The 14,492-nt window shown below is 37.3% G+C and overlaps 1 protein-coding gene across 1 annotated transcript; it reads right to left on the reverse strand.

Annotated features, from left to right (window-relative positions):
• Positions 1-9,924: 9,924 nt before the first annotated feature.
• On the reverse strand, positions 9,925-10,299 carry LOC120296177 (antifungal protein ginkbilobin-like protein). The gene has a single exon (XM_039317858.1). It carries the CDS (start codon positions 10,297-10,299, stop codon positions 9,925-9,927), a length of 375 nt encoding a protein of 124 aa, XP_039173792.1.
• Between the last annotated feature and the right edge of the window lie 4,193 nt (positions 10,300-14,492).

Genomic DNA, 14,492 nt, shown 5'->3' on the forward strand with positions numbered 1-14,492 from the left:
CAGGAGATAGTTTCAAATGAAAAAAGAAAGAATTTTTTTTTTTTTTTTTTTTTTTTTGCATTTTCCCCTTGTTGGTGTTGGAGTTTCCGGCTACATTTAGAAAATGACTATCATCTCATGAGTTATGTGATACCTCCACCTTGCTTATACCTTAACAATTTGTTGGGGACACAGATGTTCGTGCTTTTATGGCTGGCTTAAGAGAATGCACACATTCGGTAGTTCAAGCCCTAATCTCCGGAGAAGAAGATCGACACTTTCGTCATTTGAGCATGATTAATAGTGTTTCTTATTACTTGTGGTAGAGATCTTCTAGATTAGGTGTGTACATTTGCATTTTTTTCCTCAAAAATTGACATGCCAACAATTCATCGAAAGACCTAGATACAGCCATATGCTCTCACTTTCTCGGCCACCCAATAAGGTTAAGGAGGTGAATTGCTTTAGGGGATCCTAAATTGGAGGGTACATAAGGCCGGCGACCTCGGACTGGAGATAGTGACCTTTGCTCGTGAGGAGAGGGATAGAGGGAGGGGTGGTTCTAGTAGAGAGGTGACAGGTGGTGGTGGAGGTGGCAAGTGTGCACAAACATCATAATGGAGAGGAAAAAAAAAGGAAAAAAAGGAAGAAATAGGAAAAAGAAGAAGAACAAATATCAGTCATTCAAATCAAATCAATCTATGTATTCTCTCTTTGAGGGGGATAAATTCGAGATGTAAATTACTTTTCCAAATAGAGAGAATTCAAACCTACTTTTATGCCTAACACCATTAAAATTTACTTGTCCAAATTAAAAGATTATACTCGCGCATTGAAGGGAAGTAGGAAAGCTAAGCTCGTCCGAATCGTATCGGAATCCTTGGATAGCAAGTAAAGAAACTAAGTTGGAATCCATAGATTTTTTAGCACGACTCGCTTGGCTCAAGATTACACCAAAGTCAACTTTATTGGTATTCCCACATTATACATTGTACATGAACCTGGATTTTCCAATCCGAGGTGGGTTCCTGGCATCAAAGAGGGAAATTAGGGTTTCTTGGTTATGCAAATCAACGCATTCCCATGCGCTTTATTCGCTCATCTCCTTTCTCCATGAGCTATGCTTGCGTGCGATAACCAAAGATCGACTTCAGATTACTTTTTCGGTTCTTTCTCTTTTCTATTTCAGGTATCATCTGGTATGGGTTTCTCTGCAAAAGGGTGATCAAAGCCACTGCATGTTGCTGGAGCATTTGATCGGCCCCATCTGATGCTTTTCTTCAAGACAAAGCTGTGTTTCATGAGGCGCGAAGCACGACATTGTGACTCCACGATGGAACTGAGATCTTCTCGAGGCGTGAATATAATGCTTTGGAAGAACCAAATCTCGAGGATGATGATCTGGTCATTATCCACGCAGAGCCATGATATCCACAAAAGTAGAAATATACATGGTTGTTGTGTCGGGGGAGATTCCCGGAGACAGGATGAGGGTATATATATCTTTAGCAAAGGAGGCTCCTTTATGTCTTTCACACGTGAATCACTAATCCTAGTGTTTTGTTTGGTGTATTTTTTTTCCCAGAAAATGACTTAACGTATGACAAATATATCATGTAAGATTTTGAAATTACGTCATTCATCTAATCAAGTGTTATCAGTTCTAATGAATGTGCAAGATGAATGGGTATTTTTGATTTGATAAGTGACACCATTTCGATTTCTTTTATTACATTTTGGTTTTGTATCCCCCTATTGATAAAAGCGATAATTATTTGAAAAATCCTAAATCTATCATATTATATATATTAAATTAGTTCTAAACTTTTCAATATTATCAACATAGTTCTAAATCTTTCAACGATTTCCAATGTAGCCCATCCGGCCAATTAAGGCCAGAAATGCTAACGTAATGGTCTAGTCAACGACAGCCGTTCTACTTGGCATATATGGCATATGACATGGATGATCTTAAATGAAATGACATAGTTTTTCTTTCATTTTTCTTTCATTTTTTTTCTTTATCTTATTCTTCCCCTTGCTGGAGCCTTGGCGATGGCTTGCGATCCTTACTAGCCACAGGCGAGCAAGTATTCCAAAATTGGTCATAGGCAAGCGATAATCCCACAAGCCCTAGGTTATGAGCAACGATCACAAACCTGATCCACAAGTCCTCACTTGTGCTCCTCGCTAATAGCCCTCGCCATCCCTGCCTATGATCGTCGCTCACAACCCTTGTTGCCCTCGCCCGCATGCCTTTACCTTGATTTGATCAAGGGTTGCTAGCCAATGTTGACATATCTAGCAACCCTCACTAGTTCTTTTCAAGAAGATGAGCAGTGACGGAAAATATATATTTAAAAAAATTACAAAATTTCTCTGAACGACATCATTTTGAGTGAAGTCGAACACGTTATTTTCTAGCGTACCAATAAAATGAGCAATACTTATTGGAATTTAACAATTTTCAGCGTAAATTGGCTGAATTAACTACATAAAAAGACAATGAGAAGGTTTAGGACTAACTAAAATTGGAAAGTTAAATATTGAATTGGCAACCTTAGCCTTGTCATGGGTGGGTTGGATCGAGTAAAAAATGGTCCAACTTAAATTGATCCATTTAACCCATATTGAATAATTTTTATGCAATGCAATTTTTAGCAACACATACTCAAATTGACCTTAATACAACTCGGGCTCTAATTCACAGTATTTATTGTTCTCTTTAAATTGTAACCTTTGAAAAATGAGTGACTACATGACCTGGCTCGTCAAGTTGACGAGGGAGGCAGGTGCTCGGATTGTGTGTGGACTTGGGCATGAACACTAAGGTCTTAGGCTCATTTTTGAAGGACTTGGCCCAACTTTTGTGGATCTAGGCTCAATTGATAGAGAATTAGGCCCAACCTTAATAAACTTAGGCCGTTTGTCAATGATTTGGGCGAGGAAGCCGGGTACTAGGGCTTGGCCTCAAGGGACCCAAACTTAGTGGACTTAGGCATGGGCATTAGGGTCTTGAGCTTAACCTCAAAGGACCTAGGCCTTACCTTGGTGGACTTGGCTTGGACATCAAGGAATCAAGCCCTACCACAATGGTCTTGACCGAGTGCCAGTGACTTTGGCGTAGAGCCAGGTACTTGGACATGAATGTTGGTGACCCGGCCTAGCCTCATTGGACCTAGCCCTTGAGGAATTGAGCTCGGCCTCAATGGACTTGGGTCAAGTGCTAATGACTTGGGTGTCGGAGTTGGGTACCTAAGAATGGTTGTGGAGAACCCGAACACAAGCATTGAGGTCCTAAGTTGAGCCTCAAATGACTTGAACCTTGTCTTGAACGACTTGGACCTAACCACTTTGGATTTGGGCTTGGCTATCAAGGAATGAGCCCAACCACAATGAATGGGCTAAGCATTGGTGACTTGGGCATGAGAGTTGGGGGGGTCACTGAGGACCTAGGCACAAGGGTCCCAATCACGGGCATGGGCATGCCGTCTTGGCCATGGCTTAGGTCTAGGTCAACCTTGTAGGACCTAGGTCTAGCCTTTATGGACCTAGGCCATGCTATTGAGGAATCAAGCCCAATTTGAGAGACTCAAGCTTAGCTTCTATGAACTCGAGCATGGGCATCGAGGTCTTGACCTTGACCTTAGGGACCTAGGCCCTACCTCTGTAGACTTGGGCTTGATCGCAAAGGAATCGAGCCCAATCTCGATGTAGCTAAGTGTCACGGGCCGATCGATCTAGCGTTATGCTTTCTTTCGGGCCGTGACATAAGTCTACCTCAATGGACTTGGGCCTAGTACTAGTGACTTGAGGGCAAGATTTAGGTACCTAGGCATGGCCACCGGAGACCAAACATGAGCACTAAGGTCTTGAGTCAAGCTTATGTGGACATGGGCACATGCATCGGGATTTCGAGTTAGATCTCAAAGGACTTGGGCCTAGCCTTTGTAGATCAAACCTAGCCATCGAGGAACAAAGCCCAGTTTCGATGGACTTGATATTCAGTGCTAGTGACTTGGGTGCAAGAGTCAGGTATCCATGCGTGGCCACAAGGAACCGAGGCATAGGCACAAGAGGATATTACTCCTTAAACAAATGGTTGAAGTTGGCTTCTTTGAAAACTCATTAGTGGGGTTGAACGGCCATAGGAACCGGTTTAGTTCCTAATTGCAAAAAAAGTGGAACCGTTATTGTGTGGTTCTATTCTTGATTAAGAATCGAACTAGAAATCAGGAATTGAGGAATCGGACCTTGAATCGGGAACTGATGAACCGAATATGAATTAATCCTAAATTCTCTTTTTCTCTTGAGCAATAATAAACGTTGCTTCTCTAACTCTCATCAACCTCTCATCTTCTGGTTCTACCACATATTAATAGCAAATCAATACCCATTAATTCAACATTTTATATTGTTTCATTTCTCTATATATTTAATTTCTCGTAGTTTCGTTCACCTACTGCCTTTTCTTGGGTAGTGAAGATCCCCATCTGTTAGAGAATAGTATGGGGACTATATAGTTAATATATTTTTTAACAAATATAAGTTTCTGAAGTCCACAGCAAGCATGATAATGTCTTCATCGTCTAGCTCGGGGGAAGGGAAGCTTGACCCTTCAGTCAGTAGGATGACTATTTCATCATGAACTGTCGCTCTCGTCCAATAATTGTGAGCATGAGCATGCCACCAAAGAGTTCGGTCCTTGTTGGTACTGGTTTGTTCCATTTCTATGTTATGTATGCTAATTGTTTATTGTTTATTTGATTTTACATGTTCTTCTTTTCTGGATTGTTGCTATTGACAAATAGGGATTTTTGTTATTGTGTTCACTTGCATTTTGCTTAGATAAAAATGAAACAAAAGAAAAAAAAATTGCTTGTTCCATGTAGACCCTAAAACCGATTGACAAGGTAGATCCCAAGTTATAGGGTTCCAAGTAGGTTTCAGATTCCAAAAATTGGGAATCGATTCCAATAGGATAGGTTCTAGATTTTAGGTGAAACTTGAACCGATCATGAAATCGCTCATCATTACTCATTAGAAGCTATCTTTAATTGGGTTTTGCTTTATTAAACCTATCTTAGCTCGTATTTTAAATTTAAGACAACCAATTTTTTCACCCGACTTAAGAAGTATGAGTTTTAATATGGGTCTATGACATAATTTACTGCCTCTAGCAGCCGTGCAATAAGTTAATAACGTTTTACATAATCTTCCTAAGCAAATACTGTTGTGGGTATTTATGGTTAATCCATTTATGCATTTTTTTTTCAAAGTTTACACATCCTTTGTATATAGAAGGCTCAAAGGTTTGAATCGTAAGTATTTCATCCACTTAGAAACTTGAAGGTTATAGGTTGATGGGCCTAACTACGTGCTTATGATAAGTTCGTTTTTGACATAAATCAAACTTGTAATCTCATGGAAGACTGTATGATTGCTACATTACTTGGTAACAGATTACTTCTTCTTAGTTGAGTAATTAAATCCACAAAATGTGTCAATTAAGAGTTCTTCAGGAAGGCAAATTGCCCACATTGCATATATATATTATAACACAAGGGTAAGGACGCATATGGCCGTCTACTTAGGGCCCATAGAACAAAGTGTAAGATCGTGGATCAATTAAGTTGGGTCCGTTGGCTCGTTTGGCCTTGACCCAAAATGGTTTGTATAAAATTGGTATGATTGGAATAGATGATATACTTTGAACAAAAAAGAACATATGATATACAGTTCCTGAGTTAGAAATCTCTTCACATCCCAAACTAACTACATCGATTAACGGGGTGATTGTGTTGTTTCATTAGTTGAATCATAAATTAATGCTCCCGAATTATTCCAATGTAGTGAACAATTTCATTTTAGTATTTGACAATATGAAAGTACCAAAAATCCTCTCTTGCAAAATTTGAGAATGAAATTGGGGTATATCTGTAATATGTGATGCTTAGTATTTTTTTTTTCCTTCTTTTTGGTCATAAATGTGATACTTAGGTTAATCAGTTCCTTAATACTCAAATGCTTGACGATGAGGGTAGTAATTCAAAAATGGCGTGCAGATGGCAATGATTCGGCTACATTTTATCTGTAATTGGTAACTAATCATATATCTACATTACCTGAAATTTTCGATAATATCAAAACGTTTGAAAGAAAACTTGGGGAAAAGTTTAACAAGATAATTCGATCCAAGTTCTTTCACGTAAATTGAGAAGGTATTTACTAGTAAGCCCTGCAATATATGATTCAAATGTTGAACTAAATTAATATTAGCCGATTAAAGATCCCTACTATATAGTTGAACACTTTATTCATTAACAAACTAAATTTGCTTGGCCTTTTGGACTGAGTTGGGCCGCCCATGATGGGCCGAACCAACCCAGCCAATGATCAATTCAAAGTTCCCCGAGTTAACGGGATTGGGAATTACTCCTCCCGGTCTTCTGGGCGCCCATGTCAGACCGCACAAAAACCGTAATTCTAGACTATTTATGTAGCAAGATTTACGTAGGAGTCAATTATCATTCGAGATTGACTTTTATGATCGATTACTTAGAATCTTTAAAAGAAATAATAATAGGGCTATATTATCATTCATCCTTAATTCAAGAGAGTTTGAGGCAGCCCACTCAAAACTCTAATTAGTAAGTTTCATTATATATATGTATCACACATGCAAACTTAACAAAATATAAATATGGGTGACATTCATTTTCGAATTCACAATTAGGAAGACAGCCATTTGAGGAAAATATAGCCCTTAGAAATATGTAAGTGTTGGTATCTTAAGGCATTTATTAAATAATACGAAATTTTTCACTAATAAGAGTAATTTCTATATTTTGATGCAAGGATGAATAAATACTTTTTAGCATATGATACGCCATTCTCACCATATTTCTAATTGATGGGTTACAAACATGGACGTTGCCCACCATTAATTTTAGTTAACATGTGCTAATGTTTATAACTTGTAATATGCAAATTAACTAAGGATAACTCTGGAGGAAATTTTCTCAAATTAGGGATATAGGAAAATATAGCCCGGGCCATGCATCCTTCAGATACTGGTGTATGTGTACTAGCAAAAGAATAGCAAGTATAAATTTTTTTGCCTGCAGTAAATTATTTCCATAGGCAAAAAGCAATAAGAACAAGGTTAAATTTTCCCCTATTTCTGGAAAGAGAAAATTCCCTTCAACCATACATTTGATTAATGGGTTATAAATTATGGATATCACTCACATAATGTACTTAACTAAATATAAATGGGGTGATGTTCCTATTTGTAACTTACTAATCAAAAGATTGGCCGGAAGACAACATGGCCTATAAAAGAAAAAAAAATGTGCCCACCATACCGTAAATCTAATCGAACTTATGGGTACTTTACTTCCACCACTTACATTCTCAAAAGATTCATGTTCTCCTCCATTCTCTCTGAATTCTGGTTCCGCCTTTCTCCATGGTTGACAAGTTCTCATCAATAATCGACATGGGTTTTCGAAAAATTAAAATTTAGATGATCCTAAGAATTGGGTAATCTTTTCCTAAGTTATTGCCTCTAAAAAAAAGTTCATTTCATCAAAAAATTAACAAACTCTACCCCATCCGGCCCACGAAACTGTTCGGTGCATGATATATTGTGCTCCAATAACGGTATTGTGATATATGTCATGCCTGTGGCTTGAACTTGCTTACCAATGCTATCCGACGTCGAATGTCTCCACCCCCACCCCGCCACCCCCCAAAAAAAGGGTCCATAAATCATGGTAAACACACTTCACCCGACCGAGTGCAAAAGCTTATGCTCAACCATATTTATTTTAGTGAAAATGTAATTTCCAAACGAGCCTGTCGATAAATCTTGCATTAGATGTATGCATTTATCATGTATGCCTCATAACGGTAACTTGATGCAGCACTTTCATGTATAGCAGACTAACTTAGAGTATATGGTCGAATTTCCGGGTTTTCATCTTATAAGGTTATAATCCAACTTTTATGTCTCGTAATAGAAAATTAAATTGGTTTAATGTGCCTATTTAATCGAAACGCTATGCTTGACTAATAGAAAGACTCGTACAATGATCTCAATGCTTCCTAGGATCCTTTGCGCATATTCTGTTAATTATTTGATGAGTATCAGACCCACGTAGTAGCAGATTCCTATATAGTCCAAGCAGGATCCGAAGTATCTGCCTTATCGGGTAGAGCTCAAGTCCAACTTGGATTCCCATGTTCAATTATGCAGAACATGGTCACGGATGCCATCGTCAATAGAAACGCTGTGACGTTCTCCTTCTTTTTCTTCTTCTTCTTGGTTGTGGACGGAATGGTCAATAGAAACGCCGTGATGTTACTAGTGATCGTGGATGTAGTCATCAATAGAAATGCTGTGATGTTGATGTTACTTTTTCTTCTTCTTCTATCGTCAATAGAAGTGCCGTGATGTTAATACTGGCCGTGGAAGCAGTCGTCAATAGAAATGCCGTGATCTTCTTCTTCTTCTTCTTCTTGGTCGTGGATGCAGTCGTCAAGAGAAACGCCATGATGTTACTACTGGTCGTGGACGCAGTTGTCAATAGAAATACTGTGATGTTGATGTTTCATCTTCTTCTTCTGCGTCCAATAGAAACGCTGTGATGTTACTACTGGTCGTGGATGCAGTCGTTAATAGAAATGCCGTGATGTTCTTCTTCTTCTTGGTCGTGGATGTAGTAGTCAATAGAAACGCCGTGATGTTACCACTAGTCATGGACACAATCGTCAATAGAAACGCCGTGATGTTGATGTTTCTTCTTCTTCTTCTTAAGTTTCTTTGCCGATAGATAATCTGTCTATGTGGAAAAATTATCAAATTGCCTTCTTGAGACCGTCCCCATGGTTGACTTAGTGGTGTAAGAATTACTTCAAAGTGGTTTAGGCCCCTCTCGGGTCTATCATGTATTTGAATCCCCCGATCGCTTCTTGATATCGGGAAGCCTTGGTTTGTTTGCATGTAAGTCCGTGTTTCATGACAAGACCTTCTAACAAACTTTTTTTCCATTGGTACAAAAGTAAACATTCGCCGACATAATCCATAGGGTGCTACGCTGACGCTTTTTAGATCTTTATCGATGTCTTTTGTGTGACAGTAAAATGGCCGATTTTACGAAAATATAGGAGATTAAATAGATCAAAATGTTGATTGTTAGACTAACTATTCCCCCTCCCCCACTAAAAAATATTTTTTTATCAAAAGAACAAATTTTTCAAGATGAAAGTATTCATAACAGGAGTCTCTAAAGAAACATCAAGATTAAGTAAATCCCGAAGAGTAAGGGGTTGGGTAAGCCAATTTGGGGGTGGTCTCATGACCCAGTTGGCCTCTCTCCCGCGATAGACTACGGAGGCTTTTTAGAATCGGCTCAACAAACCGCGGGCCTCCACAAGAAGAGCTTGTACTTCCCCCCAAAAATTTCAACTTCTTAGGAAAAGTCGTACAAAAAAGCACATTACTCAACGCTCTTCCTTGTTCGAAAGCCAGTCCTTTACATTCCCAAGACTCAACTCTTTTTTTCTTATAAGCAATTTATGGCCCAATATCACGGTTAATGAGTTTGAGAGGGAGCGTCAAGATCAAGATTTGAATGATTAACCTGTGCTCTGGTGTTATGTTAAGTTAACCGTCATTGCCTAAAATTTAAGTTATTACGAAATTGGTCAATACATTGGCATGAAATTTAACATTCATAAGCTCTGATGATATCACTTCATAAACTATATACATAATTCGATCAAGTATTCCGTGTCATGCCCTTATTTTAATCAGAGAATTGAGTAAAGCTACATTATCGACAACCAGAAATCTTGGCACATCTCGTGCAAACAACTCCCTCTGTTCAACTTATAATGCACATCAGATCGACATCAGATTATCGAGACTAGTGAAAAGTTCTAATTGTTGTCAAAATAGTATTGCTTGATCCAAAGCCGACGATCCTCGAGTTGAACCTGATAACCGAGGCTCCAGTAACACAATTTGCCAAGTATCTCCTCACATACTCGTAAGCAGTAAACGCATTCAGACTGTGAAAGTTCAGTATTGCATGCAACATGGCCATAACAAAGCTCTGGAAACTGGGAATTTGTGTCATAGTAGTCGTAGCCCTTGGTGGCGGTGTTCACTGCTAAATCCTGTAGAAGACCAGCTCGATAATAATTGTGAGGACTGGACGGGCCAAACTTGTCCCCATTGCAGACTCTGTCGACGATATCTGTGTTTGGTTCTCCACTCACGGAGTCATAAACACACGAAAGTCCGACTACCATAACGATCACGAATCTCCAGAAAACAACGATATGACTCATCTTCAATGAGTTTCTGTCTGGAAACCAAGTGCGATGACATGAATGTCAGCCAGCGCTTTAGGGTTTATATACTGTTTTGCGCTTGTTATTTGAAATAAGAGTTCATTCCATTGTTTGGCTTTAGTGCAGAATAATCAATCCTCTCTTGGCAGATTCCTTGTGATTAGCACACTAAGAAGTTAAACGTGACAGCAGATGTGATACTCTACTTTAGATGGATGATATTACTGTATTATTTCAGAAATATGCTGCTGAGCTTCACCAAAACGCAAGAGCCTTACAGTTTTCTTGAGTCGGCCATCTTTGGAGATCAGAACTAGCTGCTATGTTGAGCGATGCAAAACAAGGTTTTTAGGCGCACCCGTCAACAGAAACACCATTATGTTACTCCTTGTCTAATTTTTCCGTTGTTGCATCATAAGTGACACAAAAAGCAGAACAACAAATCCTAATTTGGGTATCTTGTAAGACCATAGGATCGAACGATACCTTGAGTGATGCAAAACAAGATCTTAGACACAGCCCTTCAACAAAAACGCCGTGATGTTACTCTTTCTTGACTGTTTCTTCTTTTGTCGCATTGTCAGTGACACAAAATGCAGAACGACATATCCAAATTTTATCTGAATTCATCACAGAGTGGATAGCTTTATGCGAGAGATGGTTTGGTTTGTGGATGTTGAAGAATTCACAAAGTATAAGGAAGGACTTCAAGTCATTGAATTACATTGACAAGCCCTATTGTACAAATATAACTCACATATTTGCTAACTCACATATATTTACTAACAAGTCACGGAACAGCTGCCTAATTTTACCCTTTAAAGTTTAGTTATTTGAGAAAGATTATTTAACGATTGATTGGGGAAATAGGAAGACTGGGTAAGGAGGAAAATGATGCCAAATTGTTAGCGACACATATTGTTCGTAAAAGTCGTATAAATGGAAGAAAAACTTGCCAATGTAAGGTTTCTTTGCTGGTAGATAAACTATCGGTAGAGAAGGTCATCAAATTGTCTTCTTGACACCATCGCCATGGTTGGCTTAATGGTGTAGAGTTTACTCTCAACTAATCTGAAATGCCTCTGCTCACATGTTCGGATCTCTTAATCACTCCTTGATCTCAACAAGCCTTGGTTCATCTGCACGGTGGGAGCAGTAGAAGCAGGTCAATAATGTACAAATAGCATATTATTTAACACTCTTTCTCACATGTAAGCATGTTTATCCTCACAAGACTTGACTCTTGTTTTTTGCGAGCAAATTATGGGCCTAATATCAAGGTTGATGAGTTTGAGAGAGGGCGTTAGTGTCACAACCTACCCTTTCGGGAGGGGATAAGTTTCGTGGTATTATCTAAAAGATGGGCCTACGGCTCATGATAAGGTATAAGCTCTCTCAAGTCCATACCTCGTGTGATATTGAGGTATTCACAACAACTTTGTAATAAAGAGTCATTACTAACTTATTGGAGTCAACTAGAAATCAAGTGAAGTATGGGAGCCCTACTTCCTATGCAGCCATAAAATCTAAGGTCAAGGACTTGGTTATACTAATTAACCAATTAGTGCCATTTCAATACCTAATTTTGTTCATTTTTAGAAAAAGAATATTTTTTTTAAGTAGTTTGGATTGATTTTATACTAATTCACTAACACATGATGTGGCCATACAGGTGCATGATTGGTAATATAACAATCAGCAATCAAAGTCACATCAAATAAATTGCATTAGGAGAGTAAGAATCTAGCATTATTAAAAACTATTAACATATAGAAAGTGCGCAATCAAAGACAATCATCTCTAAGGACAATTGAAACCCTGAGATAGAACCATAAGGGCTTGGTCAACCTTAAGAATAATTTTAAATTTGAAAGACTTCCTCTTTTTAGGAGGAAATAACCCAAAAGATTAATTTTAACATTTTCAAGGGTTTTTAATTTTTTAGAATTTTTTTATTTTTCGGATTTTCAAATTTTCCCAAAAAATTCAGGATTTTATTTTTAATTTTTTTTGAAAATTTTCGAATTTTTTAATATTTCTGAATTTTTTGAATTTTTTTTTTTGAATTTTTATTATTTTTCGATTTTTTTAAATTTTTTAATTTTTTTGATTTTTTTATTTTTTTAATAGTTAATATTATTAAAAAATAATTTTAATAATTTTTGGGTGGTAGGGCTTTTTTTTTTTATCAAAAAATAAAAAAAAAAGTCGGATTAAAAAGTGATTGCGAAAAATAAAAATATTGAATGTTAAATAATAATAAATTTTGGTTATTATAGAAGATCATAAATTTATTTAAATAAGTTGATTCTAATCTTTCATTAATCATTCATTTCATCGATAGTTTTTGTTAAAGTTAGAAAAATGTTCCCAAATATGGGTACGCATTAACTATGAATATTCAAATTTCCTACGAATAGATTTATTAATGTTATTAGTGTAAATTCATTGCAAACATTTTTTTTTTTTATTTATTTGTGAATTTGAATCAAATTAATCAAAAATAAAAATATTCATTTAATATGTAACATATCATAACGTGTTGGAATTCTTTATTTTTGAAAAATGACGAGTCAAGATATTGTATCGTGTTGTGTTGCATGTCTATGTCACATGTCCATGCTACTTAGGTTCCCAGATAGGGTTCGGTGTAAATGGGGTCGGGTATAGAGTTTAAAAAATGGGAATCGGTTATAACAGGATCGAATATAGAATTTAGGTCTGGAATCCACCCATCTCAGATCCAATCACCACCACTGGAGACCAGCCCGACAATCATCGAAGAGATTGAAAGGGCGAAAGGTTTGCCCATTGTAAACGTTGTATCTAATTTTTGTACTTGCGTCTCCTCTCACGATGTCACAAAACACTAAAGCACGACTATTGCAACGAGTGTGAACCTTAGGAAAAATAGCAATATAGTTCATCTTCTATTAATTTCTATCACAAAACCAAGTATGGTTGCATGAATGTTAAGCTAACGCTTTAGGGTTTATACACTGCTTCGCGCCTGTCATTTGGAATCGGACCTTGTTCCAACCATTTGGCTTTGGTGCATGGTAAGTGATTCTTGTTAGAATTGATAATAAATCTTTAATAGAATAATTATATTATAAATTATTCATTCATCTAAAAGCTTAAACTTTTAAAATAGTTGTCGCAGTATCCCACGAAATCTCACACAGTATCAAATCTTTCCAGCACTATTTGCCTCCTTAATTAAGTTTCCACGCTTAGTACTAGGAAAAAATTAGACTAAATGTGAGGGGAAATGTTAAAATAAATAATATATTATACTTTCATCTAAAAATTTAAACTTTTAGAACAGTTAACAGCAGTCCCACTAACCAAATCCCTAGTAATTCTACAAAAAATAGCCAAATTCACTTTCGTGTGAATAGGTTGTTGGTATTGTCATCAGCATCCTCATCTTTATCATTGTTGCCAAAAGCATAAAATGGCGCTCAAATCAGCCTATAGCACTGCAGCTTGTAGCAAGTCTCATTGATCTTCCTTGTACCATGCTGAAAGACGTTGTCAAGGACAAATATTTATTTTTTCCAACATCTTCCTTCAAGCTCAACATATGACTTTGTTGCTTTGCATTCATATGGATCTTGTGCATAAGAAATTGAGGCCATAAAGTCTTATGTTTGGAATTAGGATTTAACTGGATGCTAAAAGTCGATTCCAATAGGACAAGGCCTAAAAGAGGCACCGCAAGGGACTGAATAACTGCATTTACAAAAACTCTGGTTCTGAACATAGACCCTTTAAAACAGCCTGATTTCCCCTTTCCTCCTTCAACAAATTCAAAAGATCTCAATATTAGTAATCTCAATAACAACAAGCTTATCTTTCTTCTTATCTCAAAACTAAACCTGAATTCGAGCATCCTCATGAATATCAACTTCATCATGCTCAAGGATCTGAGTTCTTGTACTATCTACAACTGTTCAGTTGTCTATACTAATATCTATTCTGAAGGTGCTGGACTGACAGAATCTGCAATGTTATATTCAATATTCATTTCATCATTATCAGTAGCTTCCCTTTCATTTAGTAAATCTTTCCAAAGCTCATCTAGCTTTTCTTTTTCAAATCTCTCCTCTTCTTCTTGTCTTTGAATCTCCTCTCTAACTTGAGCATCT

This window comes from Eucalyptus grandis, chromosome 7, assembly GCF_016545825.1.
Source record: "Eucalyptus grandis isolate ANBG69807.140 chromosome 7, ASM1654582v1, whole genome shotgun sequence".
NCBI classification, from domain to species: domain Eukaryota; kingdom Viridiplantae; phylum Streptophyta; class Magnoliopsida; order Myrtales; family Myrtaceae; genus Eucalyptus; species Eucalyptus grandis.

What these genes read in the sequence shown, in the direction of transcription:
- LOC120296177 (XM_039317858.1), bottom strand. Translation starts at nt 10,299, where the DNA reads ATGGTAGTCGGACTTTCGTGTGTTTATGACTCCGTGAGTGGAGAACCA.